Genomic DNA, 24,564 nt, shown 5'->3' with positions numbered 1-24,564 from the left:
GTTTAGAAATGCCAGGAAATAGAGAAACCTTCAGAGCTTAACTGATAACAGAAGTTGCTGGTGCACGATTTATTATGTACCTGTGCTCGCAGAAGCCTCTGCTAAGTATTCCTTACTCTGCAGGGCAGCGTGGATCAGGTCACCCAGGGGGTAGGACTCTGGGGTTGATGTTGGTGGCGTATCAGGCTCAGGAGTCATGAAGCTCATACCTGAAATAAACAGGAATAATGACGGAGTTTGTTATAATATGCAAAAACATGAATGGAAACAAAACATCATTTACATATAACCCGTCCACAGCACCGTACACCAGCATCATCATCCAAACATTAACTTAAACATCATCCAGACATAATCACAAACGTCAACCTTCCAAAAATACAATCCAGGATTTATCCCACAACGGAAATACAACAAGTAAACAGTCACAACTACAAACACAGCACAAGACATGAGGAGTTCATCTATCTTATGTTACTCTCCTCTCTCCTCCTATCCCAGGGGTCAGCGACCTTTACTATCAAAAGAGACATTTTAGGGAACAAAACAAAAAAAATCTGTCTGGAGCCACAAAACATGTGATCATTGTGATGAAGGTAACACAGTTTATAGTCTAAGTATATAGTATATAAGTCTAATGCAGTGAGGGCCAAAGAGACAATGTACTACGGAGTATTAGGGCCACATTGAGGGAAAAAACATCTGAGAATTACAGAATAAAGTCAGAATATTACGAGAATAAAGTTATAACTTTACGAGAAAAATAAGTCGTAATATTACGAGATAAAAAGAAAATAACACGTAAAATTACTACTTTATAATATTAAGACTTTTGTTTCTCGTAAACTTCTGACTTTATTCTCTGTATATATATATATATATATATATAACTATATGTTATATAGATATAACTCTGTTTGTTTTTTTTGTGCTTCCGTGGAGTTTGTGTCAGAGTCTGAGTTGTGGTCGGGGACTGGTCGTTTGTTGGCGTTAGCGTACTCCTATTTCTAACCCAATGTTAGTTTATCGTTGCACGCCGTTAGCCCTGTAAGCGGAGCTGAAGAGACTAACGGCACCCCGCGACCACGCATGATGTCACGTGTTAGAATTTCCTGGAAAAAAAACACAGCCCGCATTCTCCCCATTAAAAGATGATAGAGGAAACCCAGGTTGCTTTCGAAAAATAAAAAAATGACGTCCTAACGTCTTCTCCTAACCACTTCTCCTTGACCTTGATGGAAAACGTCATGAGGTCAAGGAAAGATGAGAAGGAGAAGACGACCGTGGTGTTTAGAGAATCCAACTGCTCTTTCATTACGCTCCGTAATGATGATGCGACGACGGCGGATGTTAGTGACGTGGTGAAACTACAATGTTCTGAAGATGGACTACAAAAGGCTCTGCGCCCCCCCGTGCGTTATTAAAAATCTCCTTCAATGACAGACTGCTTCACCTGCGGCGTGTGAAAGAGAGATACCACAGGTCCTCCTGCTGCTGCTGGAACACCCTATCAACAGATAATAAAGCATCATCTGACTTTAAACGTGGACAACCGGTGAGAAAAATCCTGTAAATAATGGTGAAATAAACAAAGGAATATATGATAAATATTGAGTTAATTGTTCTAGTTATGGAGAAGGTGTAGGACCATATACTTCTCTTCTCTTCTCTTATCTTTTTGGGATATGTAACATTTATTTATGATGATTATTTGTTAATTGACAGTTTGCTGCTCATTTGATTTGTTATTCTTGTTTTGTGTCTTACTTGTTACATGCTCAAAATAAATAATTAATTAAAAATAAAGTGAAACTGTCCACTCATATTAAACATGAATCCCAATTAGTATATGAAAATAGTATGCAAGATAAGCGTATCGTTTGTTATTATGAGCGGCCGAATGGTGCGTCGCTTTAAATGCTGCGGCCGCAAGGAACTGTGGGATGTTATTCTCTCCTTTCCTTTGGTAAAGGATGCTCCAGTGTATCCTCTGCTAAAGGAGATAATAAAGGAAGCATTGAAGCTCCTTTCCTTAACATTCAGAGGATTCAAACAGCTCTCATCACGGCTGCTACTGAGACACTTCCGGGTCATTTCACTCCGTTAGGAACCTTCCTAAAGAGAAAAAAGACTATTCAACTGCAGCCCCAGAAAGTCACAACCTTTTTTAGGGTTAGGTTACAATCTGTTCACACGGTTAAACAATTAAAAACAAAAGTTTAAAAACTTACATAAATTCCCTTTAAAAGGGACTGTTTGTAACTTCTTACACGTATAAATCTACCGGGTCGGAATCCCATGCGCGCTCGCATGTGGCCGGAGACTCTGCTCCTCTGCCTGCCTTCACTCACACACCGCGCGCGTTCTCGCTGTCTCTCTCCACCTCTACACGTGCATGCTGCTCACTCCACACTGCAGAAGAGTTAGTTTAGCTCTGAGAATATCTAGTGAATGTTCAGTGGACGTTTGTGCAGAAATAACTGCTGCAGCTCCTCCAGACCAACAGAGGTTTCCCGTGTCTTGTGAAGTGACGGGGCTCCGCAGAGAGAAACGTTATCGTCTCCAACCGGGTGCCGGAGGGAGACACTAGATAATGTTTCTCTTCCTGCGGGGCTGAAGCAGGAAAAGCCAACACTAGGATCAGCATTGATTCATGGAGAGACCTTGGTCTGGTCAGCTAACATTACTGCCAAGCAGCTGAAATATAGAGTGATATTGTGCTTTTAGCTGACGTGTGTCTCCTCACTGTGTTGAGCGACGCTCCTTCATGTCTATGTAGAGCGAGCACAAACGCCAGCAACAGGACGCTGACTTTCGTTGACTTAACGGCCACAGGTGTCGCTGTTAACAAGACATTTCTGAAAGTTACAAACAGTCCCTTTAAATATCTCACAACAAGCCACCCTGTTGGATGGTAAACCAGCAACCTGTTCCACACCCTCACCACCACGCTGGCCTGACATCATCAGCAGGACATGGCAAGCAAACGCAAAGAATTTATTATTATAGATCTGAGATAAACAAAGTCTGCTTTAGTGCATGTTTGGGGTGGAACAACAAAAGAGCATGCTTAAAGAGAACACACACACACACACACACACACACACACACACACACAGAGTTACCTGAAACCAGGTGGATCATGGTGATAGAAAGCATCACAGCAAGGCGTGCGAACCCCATGGCTTTGGATAAAACTGAATGACCTGAGAAGGTTAAAAGAGCTTTGATTACAAAACTATTATGTCATCATGATGAGAGAGAAAAAAAGAGAACAATGACTGTTATATTATATTAGTATCTTATAATTACTGCAGGAGGCTTAAACATAATCCATGCTGACTGGAGTGTGCTAATTAATGGATCAATTATTAGTCACATCATGTAAAACACTGTCAGGTTGGCTACAGAGCAGATGTTTACATCACACAGAGGCCACAATGACTCGGATTAGAGGATCACTGCGATGTGATGGTGGAACAGCTCCATCAATCTGCAAAATACATCAATTCATGAGATATATGTGCAATCTAATAAAAGGAAGATGCATGTCGCATATAAGGTTAAATATTCAGCTGCATTTTTTCTCACCCAAATCTGCAATAACATGCACGAAAAAATGCGCTATTCCAAAAAAAAAAATCCAGCACAAACCTGAATCTATTGATCAACCTGTTAATGGTGAGAATAAAAGCCCCTCTGCTTGTCATTCGAGGCGTTTCCTCGGTGAGGATAAAAGCAGCCTGGTGTGTGACAGAATGATGTGTCTCTAATAAACGAGGAGGCATCACTCGCACCTCCCCCGGCCCTCTTTGTGCAGAGGAGCATTTTTTTTTTTTTTTTGGCATCCCTCCTGTGAGAGAGAGCAGCGAGCATCTGAAGCAGCTATACTGTACCTTTTGTCTTCTGCAAGATGCGTCCTCTGTCCTCTGGATCCTGGTGCTCTATTCTAGGCCCCAGTGAGAAGATGCTGATGATGCCCCTATAGCTGGTAGCTGGGTACCGTGGGCTTGACGCATTCGGCTCTGATGATGATGGGACTGTGACTGTGAGGGCATCTGCTGCTGCTGCTGCTGCTGGAGGCTTCAGGTGCGCTCTGGCGGTGGCGCGCGGTAACTGCAGCCGGAGCGCGCTGGAGGAGACGCACGCACGCACATGCACATGCACATTTAGTGCGTTGTGACTGTGAGCGCGCTGGAGGAGACACACGCACATCCACCAACCAGCACGCTGCTGATCCGACACACACACAGAGAGATGCTGCACGCACTGGGTAAATAATACTGTACGTTTGCATGTGCCATATACGGTGTGCATGGTTTGTGCATGTATAATAATGGGTGGATGTTTGGGCCAACATGCAATGCGGACATTAGAACATGAGCTGAGCTGAGCTGAGCTGAGCTGAGCTGAGCTGCTGCAGAGCAAAAACAAAATGAATGCTGAAGAGAGATTCCTGCGTTGTGGTGCTGGAGGAGCCTCTAGGTGTGTTTCCAGTGAGGCAGTATCATCACATATATAGCATGTATATATGGATGCAACTACAAAAACAGATCCGTTGGAATAAGCCTATTAGAGAAGAGCCCTCCCACTTAAAGCATGCACGCGCGCACGTGCACACACACACATTCATGTTTTCTGTGTTGTCAGACTATTAAATAGGCGTTATCAGCCGCTATATAAGGGTCATAGATATGAGTCAATAAGGTGTCTACTACACCCACTAGTAGGTTTTAATCATCTATTCACATGGTAGATCGCAGAAAGAAGGTATAAAAGAAGACGACAGCGACGTCTAGGGACTGTAGGAATTATGACAGGAGCAGAAGTGGAAGTCAGGTGCTGTAGTGTAGACGGTGTGAAACTCCATAAGGGGTGAAGGTCGTTGACGATGGATGGGACGTAAACACACGACTTTCACCAGGGAAACCAGATTTCACATCCTGTGTGAAACCAACAATGTGCAGTTGTCTTTGTGTTTGTAGTTATTTTAACCGAAAACAACATGTTTTTCCCTAAACTTAACTGTTTTTGTTGCCTAAACCTAAAGAAGTTGTAGTTTTGTTGCCTAAACCTAATGAAGTCGTAGTTTTATTGCCTAAACCTAAAGAAGTTGTAGTTTTATTGCCTAAACCTAAATAAGTTGTAGTTTTGCTGCCTAAACATAAAGAAGTTGTAGTTTTAGTGTCTAAACCTAAAGAAGTCGTAGTTTTATTGTCTAAACCTAAAGAAGTTGTATTTTTATTGCCTAAACCTAAAGAAGTTGTAGTTTTGCTGCCTAAACCTAAAGACGTTGTAGTTTTATTGTCTAAACCTAAAGAAGTTGGAGTTTTATTGTCTAAACCTAAAGAAGTTGTAGTTTTATTGCCTAAACCTAAAGAAGTTGTAGTTTTGCTGCCTAAACCTAAAGAAATCGTAGTTTTGTTGCCTAAACCTGAAGAAGTTGTAGTTTTACTGCCTAAACCTAAAGAAGTTGTAGTTTTGTTGCCTAAACCTTATGAAGTCATAGTTTTATTGTCTAAACCTAAAGAAGTTGTAGTTTTATTGCCTAAACCTAAAGAAGTTGTAGTTTTGCTGCCTAAACCTAAAGAAGTTGTAGTTTTGTTGCCTAAACCTAATGAAGTCGTAGTTGTATTGTCTAAACCTAAAGAAGTTGTAGTTTTGTTGCATAAACCTAAAGAAATTGTAGTTTTGTTTATTTAATGACCACATTACAAGATGATTCTGACAACATTTGAGGAGAGAAATATGCATTACAGCAACAGAATATTGATTCATATTTAATCAGCGCTGCCTAGTTTGACCTTTGAGTTTGTGAGTGATTGACAGCTGCCTCCGTTGAATGAACAGCCAATAGGAACGCTCTCTCTCTGAAATTAGTCTCCCGTCACGGGCTAGATTTTCTAAAACCTGAAGACAGAGCTATGAGGAGGAGCAGAAGTCTCTCTCAGAACACTTGAATTACAATATGCTGAAAGGTGAATTTTTACCCAATGATGCCAAAAATATTCTGCCTACTGCAGCTTTAAAGGGAAGAAACAGACAGTGACTGTGTCGATGGAAAGCCTCGGTATGACTTCACAATAAATCTTCAGCTTCGTCCACAAAAGTTTGCTCAGAGAGGTCCAAGATCAGGACTTTTATAACACCATGAAGTCAGCATCAGGGGCAACTTAGCCAAAGGGTTGGTGGCTCCGTGATGGACCGGCAACCTGTTTCACTAATTTGTTCCAAGTGCATGCTGGGATACGCCTCAGCTCCCTGTGACCCTGAAGAGGATTAAAGTAAAGAAAATAAATGAATGAGTGGGCTGTTTGAATCCAGGACAGTCTGTCATTCCAGCCGGTTAGAACTTCTTTAGGTTGAGGCAATTAAACTACAACTTCTTTAGGTTTAGACAACAAAACTACAACTTCTTTAGGTTGAGGCAACAAAACTACAACTTCTTTAGGTTTAGACAACAAAACTACAAATTCGTTAGGTTGAGGCAATTAAACTACAACTTCTTTAGGTTGAGGCAACAAAACTTTAACTTCTTTAGGTTTAGGCAACAAAACTACAACTTCTTTAGGTTGAGGCAACAAAACTTTAACTTCTTTAGGTTTAGGCAACAAAACTACAACTTCTTTAGGTTGAGGCAACAAAACTTTAACTTCTTTAGGTTTAGGCAACAAAACTACAACTTCTTTAGGTTGAGGCAACAAAACTTTAACTTCTTTAGGTTTAGGCAACAAAACTACAACTTCTTTAGGTCTAGGCAACAAAACTACAACTTCTTTAGGTTTAGGCAAAAAAACCAAAACACAGTTAAAAACATTGTGTTTTTGGTTAAAATAACTACGAACACAAAGCCAACTACACATTGTTGGTTTCACACAGGATGTGAACTCAAGTATCCTGGGTGAAAACGCTGTGTTTTGTGTCTTATGGAGTTTCCCTCTTTCTATACTACAGTGCCTGACTTCCGCTTCTGCTCCTGTCATAATTACTACAGTCGCTAGAGGTCGCTGTCGCGTTCTTTTATACAGCCAATTAGACTGTTGTCAGGCTATTAAATAGGCGTTATCTAATGGACTGATAACAGTCGAATCCGGTGGTTATTCCCTTTAGGCTGTGCTTGTTGGCAAACAGAGTTTCTCCCCCCTGATTGTCTTTAGATTGTAGAAGAAACTACTGTTGTTTTTATTATTATAAACATCACCATCAGGGTTACTAGTTTGGGTTGTAAAGTCAGGAGTGACCTAAAGAATTAGTTCTTATTTTAGTGAAATAATCAATAGTCTGAGAATATTTTATTGCCATATTACGCACATGTATGCATCACCATAATCTCTCAATCTGTTTCTATTTCAGTATTTTAGTGTCTCACAAATTTTAAGGATGCACTGGTCAATGAACACGCTGCCGCTGCCTCCGTACGTTGAGCTCGGCGTCCACTCGCTGAGCGGCCTCCTGTGGACTCTTCTGCTGCTCTTCCTGTGGCACTGCTACCGGATGGGCTCCGACCTGCCGATCCCGGGCCACGCGCACGCCGGGAAGCTCAAGTCAGGCTCGAGGCGGTCCATGTTGTCACGTGGCGGCGGCTGTGCCGGAACAAAGTGCAGCGCGCGATCCAAGCTGTCGAGGAGTGATCAGATTACTCCCTTCATTTCCATGGAAACGGAGGAGGATGAGGAGCAGGGACAGGGCTACCTCACCCCGGTGCTGAGTCATGCCTTGTTCCCAGCCCAGGCATCTGCAGAGGCCAAGAAACTGTACGCAGCACTGCAAGAGTACGCCAAACGCTACAGTTGGGTGGGCATGGGCCGAATTCATAAGGGCCTCCGTGAGCAGGTACAACTTTATTCCATGCAGGCCACACACGTACATACTGTACATACTCGCTATTGTTAGTGAGTAAGTAAGTTTTGGTGCCTTCAAATGAAACTCGTGAGCTCGTGTTTACAACATGGGAAGTCGTGTACACGATATGCGTGGCGTTCAAGTCGTGAAAAACACCGCTGCTAAGCAACGGGAATACTAACGTTACTGTCGGCGTCTAGAAGCCACAGGAGCTAACAATTTAGCAAGCTAGCAAGTGGATCACATAATGCAAGGCCCATGGAAAGAGGCTGGGAGAGGCTTTCTCTTAAAGTTGTGACTTTATTCTCGTAATATTACAACTTTTTTTTCCCCGTAAAGTTATGACTTTATTTTCGTAATATTACGACTTTTTTTTCCGTAAAGAGTTTCTTAGCTGGAGAAAACAGGACTGGACAAGTTTAATGACACGATGGTCAAAAGTAATTTAACGGTCAAAGATGACACCAAGATTCTTAGCAGTAGGTTGGATATTAGGTTGTAATGGGCCAATAAACTGATCAACTGCAGTGGCATAATTGTCTCATCCTGTTAAAAGAACTTCAGTTTCAGAGTAAATCTTGTGTATCTGATGTATTCAATATTTTATACCGGATTCCATCGTGGTCAAAGGTTTGTTTTCATAATCTCGTGTAGAAGTATCCCAACAGCTCATTTTGTTGGAGGGTAAATGTTGGAGGAAGGACACACGGTGGAGAATGAGTCATTGATTTCTCATTGTTCTCACTTTAAGGTCAGACTGAACGATCACTCTGCGATACAGAAGCCTCATCTCTTCTTCCTGCCAGACGTCCCGAGTGTGCCTTTCTTCCCACGAGACGCTCATCGACACGACATCGAGGTCTTGGAGGCCAACTACTCCGTCATCTTGGCCGAATTCAAGGCTGTATACCAGAGGGGCATCGACTCAAAGCTAGGCTGGACCTGTCAGGGACCGAAGGTATGCAATAAAATCACTCAAGTAATAGTAGAAAAAGTAGTAGTAGTAAAAAGTAAAGTAGTAAAAAGCCATGCTGTGATTTCAGATCAAAAACTTTTGACATTTTGGAGATTTCTGCAGAAATTGCATTTTTTCGGCTGTTTGATGGCGAACACTTCTGTTGTGTAAACTGCTCAGAAACCAACTTATTGTCAATCTAGCTAGGAAAGCCATCCATCCTCTGAATGCTCTAGGTCTCTAGTTTGATTCATCCATCCTCTGAATGCTCTAGGTCTCTAGTTTGATCCATCCATCCTCTGAATGCTCTAGGTCTCTAGTTTGATCCATCCATCCTCTGAATGCTCTAGGTCTCTAGTTTGATCCATCCATCCTCTGAATGCTCTAGGTCTCTAGTTTGATCCATCCATCCTCTGAATGCTCTAAGTCTCTAGTTTGATCCATCCATCCTCTGAATGCTCTAGGTCTCTAGTTTGATCCATCCATCCTCTGAATGCTCTAGGTCTCTAGTTTGATCCATCCATCCTCTGAATGCTCTAGGTCTCTAGTCTGATCCATCCATCCTCTGAATGCTCTAGGTCTCTAGTTTGATCCATCCATCCTCTGAATGCTCTAGGTCTCTAGTTTGATCCATCCATCCTCTGAATGCTCTAGGTCTCTAGTTTGATCCATCCATCCTCTGAATGCTCTAGGTCTCTAGTTTGATCCATCCATCCTCTGAATGCTCTAGGTCTCTAGTTTGATCCATCCATCCTCTGAATGCTCTAGGTCTCTAGTTTGATCCATCCATCCTCTGAATGCTCTAGGTCTCTAGTCTGATCCATCCATCCTCTGAATGCTCTAGGTCTCTAGTTTGATCCATCCATCCTCTGAATGCTCTAGGTCTCTAGTTTGATCCATCCATCCTCTGAATGCTCTAGGTCTCTAGTTTGATCCATCCATCCTCTGAATGCTCTAGGTCTCTAGTTTGATCCATCCATCCTCTGAATGCTCTAGGTCTCTAGTTTGATCCATCCATCCTCTGAATGCTTTAGGTCTCTAGTTTGTGGCTGTAAAGTTTCATGAGGCTGTGATTATCCTAGAGGTCACCACAGGTCATTTTATACAGTGAGGTCAATGAAATGTCTCCTATGGGGACTAACATCATCACACATAAATACAGTTGGGCTCATTGGATCCACAAGAGTCTCAGCTTTACAGTGATACCCAATTTATGGAATTCAAGACTGTTTAGGGACCCCAGTATGCAGAAATATTCAGATGATAATTCAGAAAATAACACATTTCCTTTTTGTTTTTCCTCGCCAAACATGTAACCTAACTTTGGAGCGTTATTTATTTCCTTCCTGACCTGGTACCATGACAAGGTTGGTACCAATGGATTATTTAGGTTTTCTAGTTTCATATGATATCTGTAGCTTCACTCTCACCCTAAAACTGAACCTACTAGAGCCTCTGAAAGACAGTAACGTCAGTCAGGATGGCGGGGGGTTAATGGGAGTATAAATGGATGGATCCAGTTTAATTCTGATGTCTCATCTCAGGTGATCGTCTCTTTCAGGGCCAGGCAGTGTTTCCTTTGTACAGCGCAGGTGTCTCTGTGGCGGGAAACTGTCGCTCGTGTCCCCGCACCTACCGGACACTTCTCTCTCTGCGTACGTTCATAAGCAGCAACTCGTTGGGATCTGCTGGTTTTTGGCTGTTGGGGCCCGGAGCCACGTTGGGGAGCTCATACGGACCCACCAACACACGCCTACGTTGTCACCTTGGTGAGTTAAACAAATGCACTTGTCGTGGTTTAACTGAATTTATCTTAGACAAATCTAAAAAAACACTCATTAAACCAAAAAAATAAATCAAAACGACCTGATAAAACGCTAAACCATTACATAATGTGGTACTTTGTGGGTCAGGGTTTAAGTTCATTTCCTCCTTAGCCCATTTTGTAGCGTGATCCGTCTGGCTATATAATCCTCTGGGTTTTAAACACAGACGGGAGCGGAGTGCGTGGCCTTCTTAGCCAAGGGGAAACCATCATATTTCCAAAGTTTAAAAACAGACGTCACTTTTGTAGGTCTGCAGACTCCAGCCCTGTGTGAGCTGGTGGTGGGAGGAGAGCCTCAGTGCTGGTCAGAAGGACACTGCCTCCTGGTTGATGACTCCTTCCTCCACACCGTCTCCCACAAGGGTTGGTGAATCACACACTATTTAGAAAAACAAATGCTTCAAACGTTGATTTTACTCTTAATTGTATTCTCATTATTAAACATGGAATGTAATGCAGGATCTCTGTGTAATCTAATTTTGAAGATTTTTTACGAAGTTGCTGGTGCACAATTAATTATTTTAATAATAAATAAGAATTCTATTAATTTTGAAGATTTTTTTACCTAGTTGCTGATGACCGATTTATTATGTTAATAATAAATAAAAATTCTGTTAATTTTGAAGATTTTTACCAAGTTGCTGGTGCATGATTTATTATTTTAATAATAAATAAAAAATCTGTTAAATGTTGAATTAATAAATAATTCAGTAAATATATATATCTATGTATTTATTTTAGGGCTGTCAATCTACTAAATTATTAGGTATTGCTATCGGTATCGGGACTGAACAAGTGTCATCGGTGCATCCCTATTTGAACCTAAATAGCTGCCACATTTTTACCTAAAATGGTGTCTGTGTCTACTTCTGAAGGGCCTCCAGACGCTGGACCTCGAGTCATTTTGAGCGTGGACCTCTGGCACCCGAATGTGGCTGCAGCCGAGCGACAAGCTCTGGACTTCATGTTCAACCCCGACCTCTGAATTTGCTCCTGCCAGTATACAACACGCGGGGATGCCTTACTTTAGCCCCGCTTGTTGTTGGCTCATGCATCTCATTCCAGTCGATGAATCACTGTGTGAATCTGCCCTAAGAATTACACAAGCCGTCAGCCACGCTTACAAGTGGTGTTGGATTTATGGTCTGAAGCAGGAAGTGCCACAAGAGCGCGTTATTATGAATGATGCTATAGACAATGTTAGGGTGTTTTCACACTTGGTCCCTTTCAGCCCTCCAAACAGACTCAGAGCGATTAGTCAGCATTCTTTGTGCATATGTCAACACTCCAAAAGAACTAGACCCTCTGAAAGTCCTCTTAACATGGACCAAAGTCAAATCAAGTCCGGGTTGCAGTTCTCTGAACCTGTACATTGTGAACACAACGCGCTCCAGGTTTGCTTCAGGGATGTCACGAGAACCGATACTTCGGTACCAAGTTGATGCAAAAATTCTGAAGACGTGACGGTACTCGTTTTTCTACAGCACCGCAGGTACCGTATGTACCGTCGAGGCTGGAGACTAACGGCGTCCCGTCGTCCCGGGAACAAAAGAAAATGTGTTTGAATTTTGGCGAAAAACTCGAATAAATAGGGTTGTTTGAAGGAGACGTTTTTACAGTTTTAGAGACACTATGAGTGTACATTTTACAACCTTTGCTTGAGAATAGAGAAACCTTTCTGTCTGTATCAGTCTCACTCCCAAATGCTCCTTATGATTGTAATAACTGATGACAAAACACATTAATAACTGCATCGATTGCACCGGCAGGACATCCTGAAACACCGTAAAACACAGCGGTGGCAGCAACTTGACGAATGCGCTGCATTTTCCATAAACACCACTCAGATGTTTATGGGCTTAATGAGTCTATTTCATCAGGAAGATGTGGGTCTGAGCTCCAGAGGAACTATAGTGTGAACAGAAAGAAAACTGAGGCCTCTTTCAAATGAACTGACAATGTGAACGCAAAAAGAGCCGAGTCTCTTTCCTGTCGGTCCCCTTTAAGAGGACTGAGTTTGGTCCAGATGTGGAAACACCCCTAAAATGCTGCGGCTGCAAACTACGAACTGACATCACTTGAAAGCAACGACGAGATGGAACCTAAGAAGAGCAGATCTGGTGTTAACTGCTGTACATCTGATCTCGACATCATATACTATATACTAGTGAATGCTATTTGCATGTGAAACCAGTCTGTCCTGCTTACCAGACTTTGTTTTGAGCTGCTTATGCATGTGCACGAGCGCACGGGTCAGCCTTACCTATAACGGTTCAGCCAGAAAAACTGTGAAAATCATGTAAATGTAAATTTATTTTTGTTTTCTAAAATGAATGACAACAAACTTATATTAACTTTTGCTTACTGTGATTATTCTTTATCTTCTTATTACATATGTATGCTTGTGTGTTTCTATCTATAAATCTATAAATCTATTTTTTCTCTGTTTATTGATATAATTGGTGGTTTGCTCGTATTATATGACATGCACACATCAGGTTTTTTGTCTGTTTTTCTTGGAATCAAAATAACAAATAAAGAACAAATCAATCCGTATTGACTCAGTGTATAGATTAGCAGAGTAATGCAGTATGAGTATGCATGCAGCAGAGCTGATTTCTTTTGTACGGCTCTCAAAATACGCAATATATGCATTTGTATTTGGGGGAACACATTTATCTTACCCCAAGTGAAGGAGTTCAAGTACCTCGGGGTCTTGTTCGCGAGTGAAGGGACAATGGAACGTGAGATTGGAGACGGAGAATCGGAGCAGCGGGGGGGCGGTATTGCATTCGGTTTACCGCACCGTTGTGACGAAAAGAGAGCTGAGCCGGAAGGCAAAGCTCTCGATCTACCGTTCAATCTTCGTTCCTACTCTCACCTATGGTCATGAGGGTTGGGTCAGGACCCACAGAGCTATATCGCGGGTACAAGCGGCCGAAATGGGTTTCCTCAGGAGGGTGGCTGGCGTCTCCCTTAGAGATAGGGTGAGAAGCTCAGTCATCCGTGAGGGACTCGGAGTAGAGACGCTGCTTCTTTGCGTTGAAAGGAGCCAGTTGAGGTGGTTCGGGCATCTGGTAAGGATGCCCCCCCCTGGGCGCCTCCCTTGGGAGGTGTTCCAGGCACGACCAGCTGGGAGGAGGCCACGGGGAAGACCCAGGACTAGGTGGAGAGATTAAATCTCCACACTGGCCTGGGAACGCCTCAGGATCCCCCAGTCAGAGCTGGTTAATGTAACCCGGGAAAAGGAAGTTTGGGGTCCCCTGCTGGAACTGTTGCCCCCGCGACCCGACCCGGATAAGAGGTTGAAGATGAGTGAGAGTGACACTTATCTTAAAGCTGGGGCCGGTAACATCGGAGCAACCAGCAAGAGTTCGCTCGATTTTAAAAATGATCGAACTGAAAAACCCAGCCCCGTGTTGACAACTCTTTTCCAATGAAAGTAGCTCCAAAAGACCCTCAATCTGGAGAGAAAGTCAGCAACACCCCCCCAATGATCATTATGAACGTAAACAACAAATATGGCTGCTGTTAGTACTCACAGATGTCAAGCTAGTAGCTTGTAGTAGAGCATGCAGGCAGGAAGGTAAATAGGTAGCCCATTTAGTCTTTACATTTCAGGCCAAATTAAATGAGATATCCACAATTACATTGTGACTAGTCAGAGTTCTTATTCCAGCTATCTATAACGTCATTGCGACTAGTCCAAACGACAGTTAGAGATCTCTGTAGTTCAGTTCTGACTATCCTAATTAACAGTTACAGATATCTCAAACCTCATTAGTCAGAGTTGTTGTCATGACGTTGCTCATCAAGGCTTTCCTTTGGATATTGGCCCAACAAAGCATCTGAACAGCGTCAGCAGAAGCTTTTGCTAACTTGGATAGTTCGGTAAAGTGTGAAAGATATTCAGAGATTCAAACTTCAATAACTCATAAGTTGTTAAAACACCAACGAGGGCTCTAGTGAGGTAGACGACGAGCTATACAACCTCATTTTAATCACAACGAGCCTTTAGTCCTCCGAGCTGGACGCATAATAACATAACATCGGTCTCTATGTTTCAGCCGGCTGTGAGACGAGTGGTTCAGGGACTGCTGTGGATCAGATAGTTAGAAAATGACGTGAAATAGAAAAAGAGCTCATCATCGAGGAATCTGTGGCCAACGAGAGCTGTAATGTTCACTAGAGAGTTGAGTTAGAAATTTACAGCGTGTTGTAGATTTATTGTCTCCAGACACACTTTATAAACCCGTACGGCTGATATCTGCAACGTCATTTCACCTCGTCACAACTCTAATTAAAAAGGAGCCAGTTGAGGTGGTTCGGGCATCTAGCACGGATGCCTCCTGGGCGCCTCCTTTGGGAGGTGTTCCAGGCACGACCAGCTGGGAGGAGACCACGGGGAAGACCCAGGACTAGGTGGAGAGATTATATCTCTACTCTGGCCTGGGAACGCCTCAGGATCCCCCAGTCAGAGCTGGTTAATGTGGCCCGGGAAAGGGAAGTTTGGGGTCCCCTGCTGGAGCTGTTGCCCCCGCGACCCGATCCCGGATAAGCGGTTGAAGATGGATGGATGGACAACTCTAATTCCTGATATCTGTAATTACATTCAGACTATCCCTAACTCCAGTTAGAGATATCTACAACATCATTCTGACTAGTCGTAATTTAATATTAGATATCTAAAAAATGACAATGTAGATATCTACAATTGAGGGGAATTAAAGATATCTTGAACTGGAATTATGACTAGTCAGAATTAAATTAAAGATATCTGTAGGGGTGTAAGAAAATATCAGGATATCATGTTTTGTTATACTATATCAATTTTTAATTATTAATAGTTTACATGCAAAGATGAACTTATTCAATACTTTGCAAAGAGATGAGCCCTCTCAAGGTAGAGCTATGATGCCTGATGTTACAGGGACTGTTATAAATGCTAATGCAGATCCCACTGTTCTGACTGCATCACTCATTCACTCAGATTTTATGCATAATGGCAGTGTGTTTTTTATACTACGACATTTTCCCTAAAATTCTATTAAAAAAAAAATCAATATATCGCCTCGCTTACAGTATCGCAATTTATCGCAAGTAACCCCCTGTATCGTGATATGTATCATATCGTCAGATTCTTTCCAATACACAGCCCTAGATATCTGAAACTGGAATTACGACTAGTCATAATTCACACTGCGGATATCCGCAACTGAATTGTGGATATCCATAACGAGGAACCCCACACACATGAATGGCAAAAGTAGTTTGAATCGTACTAGTCAAAATAGAATTACAGATATCTTGAATTAGAGGCAAAATGACATTGCAGATATCTCTAATGAATATCCTGTCTAGCTATTAAATGTTAAAACAGCTTGCAGTATTATTACATTCCTGCGACAGCCACAGATAGCGGATTTTTTTCTTCTTTCCTCTACCTTCAAGCTAATAATTAAAGTATATTGTTTTTATTAAGAGGAAAATAGCCTGTTGACTACGAGGCTTGTTAAAAAAATAATAATAATAAATTGCAAATGTAATTTACTTTCTATGGAACTGACCAGGAAATATCCAGTATTGTATGTGGTGAATCTGTCTTTTGAATTAAACACAGTAAAATATGATTTTGAAAACACATTCTGGTTCATTAAGCTCCTTTTTTGTGGTGGGGTTACTTTTTTCAGTCAGTAGATGAGAATTAGAGTGGTGATTTTGTCTTATCTGCCATCTGGTCATCCATGATGAGGATTACAGAGACTGAACTAATCCACCCCACAGAAACAGATTATTCCTGAGATTGTTTATATGTAGTTGCATGTATGTTGTTTCATGATGTGTGATTCGTTCAACTGGACATTTATTATTTATATGAGCTGCGTGGGATTTGAAGAAAAAAAAAAAATAGAAGCTAAACGTCACTGTCAAAATCACAAGCAAATAATACAACGACTCAGATATGGATTATTATTGTCAAAGGTTAGCATAAAAGGATGAATGAATAAGTCTTGGAATAAAACTCTGTAACCAACTCATCACACTGTGTCACTGCGATGTTTTTAAATCAATGCGTATGCAAATCTTTAACATTTATATTTTATTTAAACTTTATTTAATCAGGGAATCCCACCAGTTACAGTTAGATAACATGTTTTATATCTGGCATTAACATTGGTCACCACATAGGTTCATGAAGCAATGAAGCAATTGTATGTCATTACATTGATTCTATATCAATGTTTTTCACTGACAATCTGGACATTATAGGATCAGCCTCAAAAGATTATGAACCAGCATATTTAATAGATATTGTCCCACTCAACAATTTTCATGTTGGGCTATTGTTATGCAATAGCATTAATAACAACTTTAGAGGGATTATTTTCAGTGAAAGATGCCAAATGAATAAAGTGGTTTGGAAATAAATCTATTATTATTATTATCTTTGGCAATCAGTCATTCAGAAATTTTTTTTTTTGCCTAAACCTAAAGAAGTTGTAGTTTTATTGCCTAAACCTGTTTTTGTTGCCTAAACCTGTTTTTGTTGCCTAAACCTAAAGAGGTTGTCGTTTTATTGCCTAAACCTGTTTTTGTTGCCTAAACCTAAAGAAGTTGTAGTTTTGTTGCTTAAACCTGTTTTTGTTGCCTAAACCTAAACACATTGTAGTTTTATTGCCTTAACCTGTATTTGTTGCCTAAACTTAAAGAATGGTAGTTTTATTGCCGTAACCTGTTTTTGTTGCCTAAACTTAAAGAAGTTGTAGTTTTATTGCCTAAACCTGTTTTTGTTGCCCCAACCTCAAGAAGTTGTAATTTTATTGCCTAAACCTGTTTTTGTTGCCTAAACTTAAAGAAGTTTTAGTTTTGTTGCCTAAACCTGAACAGCTTGTAGTTTTATTGCCTGAACCTGTTTTTGTTGCCCTTAACTCAAGAAGTTGTAGTTTTATTTCCTAAACCTATTTTTGTTGCCCAAACCTCAAGAAATTGTAGTTTTATTGCCTAAACCCGTTTTTGTTGCCTAAACTTAAAGAAGTTGTAGTTTTGTTGCCTAAACCTGTTTTTGTTGCCTAAACTTAAAGAAGTTGTAGTTTTATTGTGTAAACCTGTTTTTGTTTCCTAAACCTGTTTTGTTGCCTAAATCTGTTTTTGTTCCCTAAACTTTAGGAAGTTATAGTTTTATTGCCTAAACCTGTTTTTGTTGTCCAAACCTCAAGAAGTTGTAGTTTTATTGCCTAAACCTGTTTTTGTTGCCTAAACTTAAATAAGTTGTGGTTTTATTGCCTAAACCTGTTTTTGTTGCCTAAATCTAAAGAAGTTGTAGTTTTATTGCCTAAACCTGTTTTTGTTGCCTAAACCTAAACAGGTTGAAGTTTTGTTGCCTAAACCTAAGCACATTGTAGTTTTATTGCCTAAACCTGTTTTTGTTGCCTAAACTTAAAGAATTTGTAGTTTTATTGACTGAATCTGTTTTTGTTGCCCAAACCTTAAGAAGTTTTAGTTTAATTGCCTAAACCTGTTTTTGTTGCCTAAACCTAAAGAAGTTGTAGTTTTATTGCCTAAACCTGTTTTTGTTGCTTAAACCTGTTTTTGTTGCTTAAACCTAAACAAGTTGTAGATCAAGAACAAGATAATAACAATCTGAGCCTGTCAGTGGCAAAAACAAACTCTTTTAGTGGACGTAATTGACGGTGCCAGCTTGCCCCATACTGCAGCCACAGCCCTCTGCCTTATGGATAGGATCCAGGTTGAGAAATACCAAAGTTACCCTTTAAGGGCGTGGCTGTCTAGAGCTACCATTCAAATTTTTAACAATTTTACATCCATCAGTTTTAACAAAAAGAACAAAACTACTTAAATAACAGGAAAAATAATGTAAAACTATTCATAACAAGTAGGCTATCATCAGCGTAGAATCAGATACAAATGCATCCTCTTCATTCAAAGTCATCCATTCATTCTGCTCTCTTCATTTCTGCGACATCATTTTCACAAACTCTGTAAAGAGAACAGACAAGATGCAGATTAGCTAAATTATTTAGTAGGTTTATAGCAAAATGAGAACAACTAGTACAACTCCTCATTATTACATACTACTTTCAGCTCTGGCATTGAATGTAAATATTAAGTAACTACCAGGCAACATAATAAAGTTGATTTAACAATGAATGAGATTACTGTATGTGTGAACAACAATCAAAACAAAGTATTTTAACAGTAGATTTCTTTCATGGCAGACACTGTGGCTGTATTCGAAACCGCCTACTACTGGCTGGCGAGCGAGCTACGCAGATAAACACAGGTTCCTGTTAATTTATAACGGACATTAGAGTTGTGATATTTAAACAAAACTATCCGTCAACAAGGAAATAAAAGCCCCTCGTCTACAGACCGTTCTCTAGAGAGCTGGGTGGGTGACCGCCAGGCTGGCTGGAGAGGTAGCGACCCCGGCAGGCGCTATAGCTAGCTGTCACGGCAGTTTGTGGAGCTTCTAAACTCTGAAAACGTCGGAGCAAATGTTTGATCCGTCATCTAATATCGTAAAACTGTCAATATTCAAAATCTACACAGTTGATTTCTGGCCTCAAAAATGTTCAGAAGTGAATTTAGTGATGAAATAGCTACGAAAAATGTAAAGAAAACGGGCTGTTTTTGGCTGCTGTTGTTGTTGTAACCGTAGCCTGTAGTGGTCCAGTGCTTTGCATTGTGGGATACAGTAGGCAAGGTACACTGGTCCGATGCATACTGGAGATTTTTTCCAAATCAGTACGACATCTGGGTATTTTTGGCACACTGTAGACTTTGCTTTTGTTCGCATACTTCATGTTACATTTTTGCCAAATCAGTACGTACTACTAGTATAGTATGAGGTTGTACTACTAGTATAGTATGAGGTTGTACTACTAGTATAGTATGAGGTTGTACTACTAGTATAGTATGAGGTTATACTACTAGTATAGTATGAGGTTATACTACTAGTATAGTATGAGGTTTAGAATACAGCCACTGTGTTATAGCAGAAAAGGCACAGGTGAAACTAATAACATGGCTCAGAGACGCCTTTAGGTGTGCCAGTGTGCCATATCAATGAGCCAGCTAATAGAGCCCTGCTACTCTCTTTCAGACGTTTTTCGATTCATTTATTTAACAACACGACTAAAACCACTAGAACCACTGAACTAACTGAACATTTAGACAACAGAGGTTAATATAAGGCAATAAAAAAAAGTCAAAATCAGTCTGTGTGTGTTTCTGTGTACCTTCAAAGTCAACTGTTCCGTCTCCGTTGTTGTCAGCTTCTTTGACCACCGCTTCAATTTCATTTTTGCTGGTTTGTTCTCCTAGTAACTTGATCATGGCATGTCTCAGCTCGTCAGACGTGATCGCGCCGTCACCATCTATATCAAACTGAAGGAGAAGTAAACAAAACATTGGCAAAACAAAAGGCCATTTCGGACTCATATTGCCAAACATAACATTTAGCCAGGTTTCTTTTTGTATGTTCATTTAATAACCACCACGGGGTGCCAACGACCAGAACGAGAGAGAGAAGCTATGTTGAGCTCACCTCTCGAAATGCTTCTTTGAGTTCCTTCAAGCCGATCATCCCCGCAGTTTCAGCCAGGAGCTTGGGCGTCATCAGTTGCACGAAATCATCAAAGTCCACCCGTCCCCCCACTGTGATAAAACAAATGATGTAACTAATATGAGTATAAGCAGGAAGTAGCCAGAGAACACAGCTTAAGCAACGTTTGAGTGCTTTAACACCATCCCAAAAAAGTGCATGCTTTTAGCTCGCTGTAGCAGAGATTTCTCTTTGGCAGTTAAGTGTCTGTTACACACATTATATTTCAGTCTGCTGCAGTGGTCACCGTGGAAAACACACTTCCTCTGGCCTTTACCTTCCCTAAAATGTATGTGAGCCGACGATATACTGTACATGGGATTGTTCCTACCAACACTTGGCTGGCTACTTTCGAAATAGAAATAGGCCATGCAAATATGTCTCAGGGGACCATTGTTAAGGAGAGCGTGAAAGACACATTTCCTGAAACTTAAAAAAAAAAAAAAAGTCTTGGAGATGTTTTACCTTATGTTTTAAAACACATGTTCTGGTACATGTTTGAAAAACAAGGTTATTTTTTAAAATTCTCCAAAACCGGCAAAAAATAGCATCAGCCCGTCAAGACCAGCAGTAATAAAGCATTGATGGAGTTTGACAAGTTGTTTTGCTTTTAACTCACAAATTAGAGGACATTAGCAACCCGATTTGACTGATAAAACTACAATTTCTTTAGGTTTAGGCAATAAAACTACAATTTCTTTAGGTTTAGGCAACAAAACTACAACTTCTTTAGGCTTAGGCAACAAAACTACAACTTCTTTAAGTTTAGGCAACAAAACTACAACTTCTTAAAGTTTAGGCAATAAAACTACAACTTCATTAGGTTTATGCTACAAAACTACAACTTCTTTAGGTTTAGGCAACAAAACTACATTTCTTTAATTTTAGGCAACAAAACTGCAACTTCTTTAAGTTTAGGCAAAAAAACTACAACTTCATTAGGTTTAGGCAACAAAACTACAACTTCTTTAGGTTTAGGCAACAAAACTACAACTTCTTTAATTATGGCAACAAAACTACAACTTCTTTAGGTTTAGGCAACAAAACTACAACTTCTTTAGGTTTAGGCAACAAAACTACAACTTCTTAATTTTAGGCAACAAAACTACAACATCTTTAAGTTTAGGCAACAAAACTACAACTTCATTAGGTTTAGGCTACAAAACTACAACTTCATTAGGTTTAGGCTACAAAACTACAACTTCGTTAGATTTAGGCAACAAAACTACAACTTCTTTAATTTTAGGCACAAAATTACAACTTCTTAAAGTTTAGGCAATAAAACTACAACTTCTTTAGGTTTAGGCAAAAACAACAACATTTAGTTAAGTTGTGTTTTGTGTCCCATCCATTGTCAACGACCTCCACCACCACCACTGTGAATAGATGATAAAACCTACTAGTGGGTGTAGTAGGCCTCTACTGACCCACATCTATGGGGCTTATAGCGACAGATAATGCCTACTTAATAGCCTGACAACAGTCTAATCGGCTGACATTACTCACAATTCATGTTGATGTTCTGACTCAGTTCTATGAGCTCCATCTCAGTCGGCATGTAACCCATGGTCCTCATCAGGTTCCCCAAGTCCTTACAGGATATGAAACCATCCTTGTCTTTATCAAACTCTACAAAAGCTTCACGTAACTCTAGAGAGCATACAGACAAATACAAATATGAGATGGTGTGTGACTTACATTTAAAAAAAGGTGAACAATATTATGCAGCACTCTAACAAGTATATCTGAACACATAAAAAACAGCAAGTTACCGTCAATCTCATCGTTTGTAAGAGCTCTGGTCTGCAAAACAATAAAAAAAACAATGAAATGATGTTAGTATGTTTTATACATCAAGGTTTACCACAAAATGTACAACTATTGTCATATGCACATTATCTACATTAAGACAAGGCAATGACCTCCTATTAGTTCCATACATAAGATAAGTATTGAAAAATAAAGTCTCTATGGAATAAGAACACACTAAACACACTTGCTGAAATTGTAATAGCGCCAACGTCAACGATGATTTTTACATGTGTAAATATGTGAATTTCATTTATTCAAAATATGAGTGTTTTTAAGACAGAAAATTAGAATAAAAAGGGTGAATAATCGTTGCTGATTATATGTTGGGACTTTTACACAATTTTTTTTTTTTTATCAGTTTCATTAAAACACAGGCTTAAATTACATATTCATGTAATATTGCGTAACAGATGTCAGAGCTAGTTTTTTTGTGTTGTAAAGCTGTGACATATTCTTCCCCAAAGTGCTCTTAATAACATCATAAAGTGCAGCAACAGCAACATCCACATTACAGTATGTTCTCTGGTGAACATTTATTATTTTCACTGGAACTCCTGCTAAGATATTTATTATTTTGCATAGGCTTTTAATTTTTGTGCCCCTGTAATATCGCTGTGCACATGAATTGACAATGACCTCCTATTAGTTCCATACATTAGATATGTATTGCGTATGACAAAATAAAGTCTCTATGGAATGAGAACACGCTAAACACACTTGTTGAAATTGTAAAAGCGCCGATGTCTATGATGATTTTTGCATGTGTAAATGTGTGTACATAGATTTGAATTGCCCATTGCATTTATTCAAAATATAAGTGTTTTTAAGACAGATAATTAGAATAAAAAGGGGGAATAATTGTCACTGATTATATGTTGGGACTTTTACACAATTTCTTTTAGTTTTATTAAATCAAATAGTTAAGCTACACATTCATGTAATATTGCGTAACAGATGTCAGAGCTATTTTTTGTGTTGTAAAGCCATGGTGTTATGGCAAAAAAAAAGCTTAAAGGAAGAGTCCCATTGTGGAGTAGAGCTGGGAGGGCACCTTAATATTTAATGTAAAAATTAAAACATATTTACAAAAGTTGCATTCTGCACTTCTCACTTACATTTACCAGTAATTGAAATGTATAAACAACCTGTGCTGATGTTATCCCAAAATGAATATACTGTACATACTGTATGATCGCTTATCAATCAGATAAGTTACTGCAAGATTTAAAAGAAAAAAAAGATTTAGACAGGGATTTAACAGATGACTTATTTACAGATGTTAGAAGCAAATGCAGACGCTGATGCAAAAGCAAATTGCTACTCAGATATTCAGAATATTTTTTTCAATATTGAAACAGAATGATTCCAAATGCATCAGAAATGGAAGTTCAAACCAAACATGTTTCAGAACTGAATTAAAGTGAGTTATTATGTAATGTAAATTCATGTGCACAGCAATATTGCTGGGGCACAAAAATTAAAAGCCGATGCAAAATAATAGCAGGAGTTTCAGTGAATATAATACGAGAACATACTGTAATGTGGATGGTGCTGGTGCATTGTATCATGTCATTAAGAGCAATTTGGGGAAGAATATGACACAAATGTACAATTAAGTGCACATATAAGAATAATAAAAAAATAATAAAAAAACAATATTTGTTTAATAAATGATCAACAGATAATACGATTTACGCTCCTGGTAAACCGATGAAAAAGATAATGTTATATAAATATATATTTGAGCGTTATAAAACTCTTATAGACAGCTACCATTAAATCATAAACTGTAAAATCATAAAACCATTTTAACTTACTTGTCTCCTCGTTCCTCCCCTGAGAAAGATGCAAGCTTGTTTAATACTCATGATGACGGCCTGACACCAGATCCTCGGCTTCTTGTATTTGTGAAATTTCTTTTTTATTTAAAAAAAAAAGGTGCTATGTCGCTATATGGCTTCTGTTTCTTCTGTGCGAGCATGTGTCCGTGAGTAAACCGTGATCAGCAGTGATCTGCGTATGCCAGAGAGGAGGGATGAGGTCTCATATGGATTATCTCTGCAGCTTTGCTCTAGAAAAGAAAGATATAGGCTTAACGCTGATGTGCATATACACAGTTTCATGCAGAAAGTCAAACATTACTGCCAGGGAATGAAATTAGCACCTGCCACATACAACAGGGTAAATGTTGGCTCTGGCAGGTACACATTTCAAGTCACTTGCCACCGTGGCAGATAGATTTTCCTTATATTAAGAAATATTATTTTAAAAGCAATTCCTTGATTAAAAATAGTCAGAGATTAAAGTTACATGATCCATATTTCTGCTATCTGTTACCACTGTGTTTACAAGGGGTGGAAGAAAATATTGAGTATTGCAAATCGATTCTCAAAAACCTTGTATTGATTTCTAATTAATAGTTTGTATGCAAAGATAAACTCCGTCAATACGTTATCTTATTTGTAAAGATATACATCCTCTGTGACAAATGCAGATCCCACTATT

At 39.8% G+C, this 24,564-nt stretch overlaps 3 protein-coding genes across 5 annotated transcripts in view; 1 reads left to right on the top strand and 2 right to left on the bottom strand.

The window, feature by feature from the left end:
- sez6l2 (seizure related 6 homolog (mouse)-like 2) overlaps positions 1-4,230 on the bottom strand; it is a 28,556-nt gene extending 24,326 nt beyond the window's left edge. The window contains exons 1-3 of one of the 2 annotated variants that reach the window (XM_037792937.1): positions 3,897-4,230; positions 3,126-3,206; positions 81-209 (exon numbers count right to left, since the gene is read on the bottom strand). In XM_037792937.1, the coding sequence (XP_037648865.1) occupies positions 81-209; positions 3,126-3,206; positions 3,897-4,215 (529 nt within the window). In that variant the 5' untranslated portion in view covers positions 4,216-4,230. Of the gene's footprint in view, positions 1-80; positions 210-3,125; positions 3,207-3,654; positions 3,749-3,896 lie in introns of those variants that run through there. The other variant, XM_037792938.1, reaches the window with a different exon arrangement.
- On the top strand, positions 4,158-13,178 carry asphd1 (aspartate beta-hydroxylase domain containing 1). Of its 2 annotated transcripts, none has more exons than XM_037792970.1 (6): positions 4,158-4,273; positions 7,354-7,833; positions 8,594-8,800; positions 10,359-10,566; positions 10,872-10,985; positions 11,498-13,178. In XM_037792970.1, exons 2-6 carry the CDS (start codon positions 7,381-7,383, stop codon positions 11,605-11,607), a joined length of 1,092 nt encoding a protein of 363 aa, XP_037648898.1. In that variant the 5' UTR covers positions 4,158-4,273; positions 7,354-7,380; the 3' UTR covers positions 11,608-13,178. The 2 variants fall into 2 exon arrangements, with proteins under 2 accessions (XP_037648898.1, XP_037648899.1); XM_037792971.1 differs by having other exon boundaries at positions 4,188-4,285.
- Positions 13,179-18,224: 5,046 nt separating this feature from the next.
- On the bottom strand, positions 18,225-24,079 carry cabp5b (calcium binding protein 5b). The gene is made up of 6 exons (XM_037792988.1): positions 23,877-24,079; positions 22,020-22,050; positions 21,754-21,897; positions 20,191-20,300; positions 19,883-20,030; positions 18,225-18,620 (listed from the first exon to the last, which is right to left on the bottom strand). Exons 1-6 carry the CDS (start codon positions 23,925-23,927, stop codon positions 18,592-18,594), a joined length of 513 nt encoding a protein of 170 aa, XP_037648916.1. The 5' UTR covers positions 23,928-24,079; the 3' UTR covers positions 18,225-18,591.
- Between the last annotated feature and the right edge of the window lie 485 nt (positions 24,080-24,564).

This window comes from Sebastes umbrosus, chromosome 14 (genome assembly GCF_015220745.1).
Source record: "Sebastes umbrosus isolate fSebUmb1 chromosome 14, fSebUmb1.pri, whole genome shotgun sequence".
NCBI classification, from domain to species: Eukaryota; Metazoa; Chordata; class Actinopteri; order Perciformes; family Sebastidae; genus Sebastes; species Sebastes umbrosus.
This window is presented reverse-complemented; position numbering and strand designations above follow the sequence as displayed.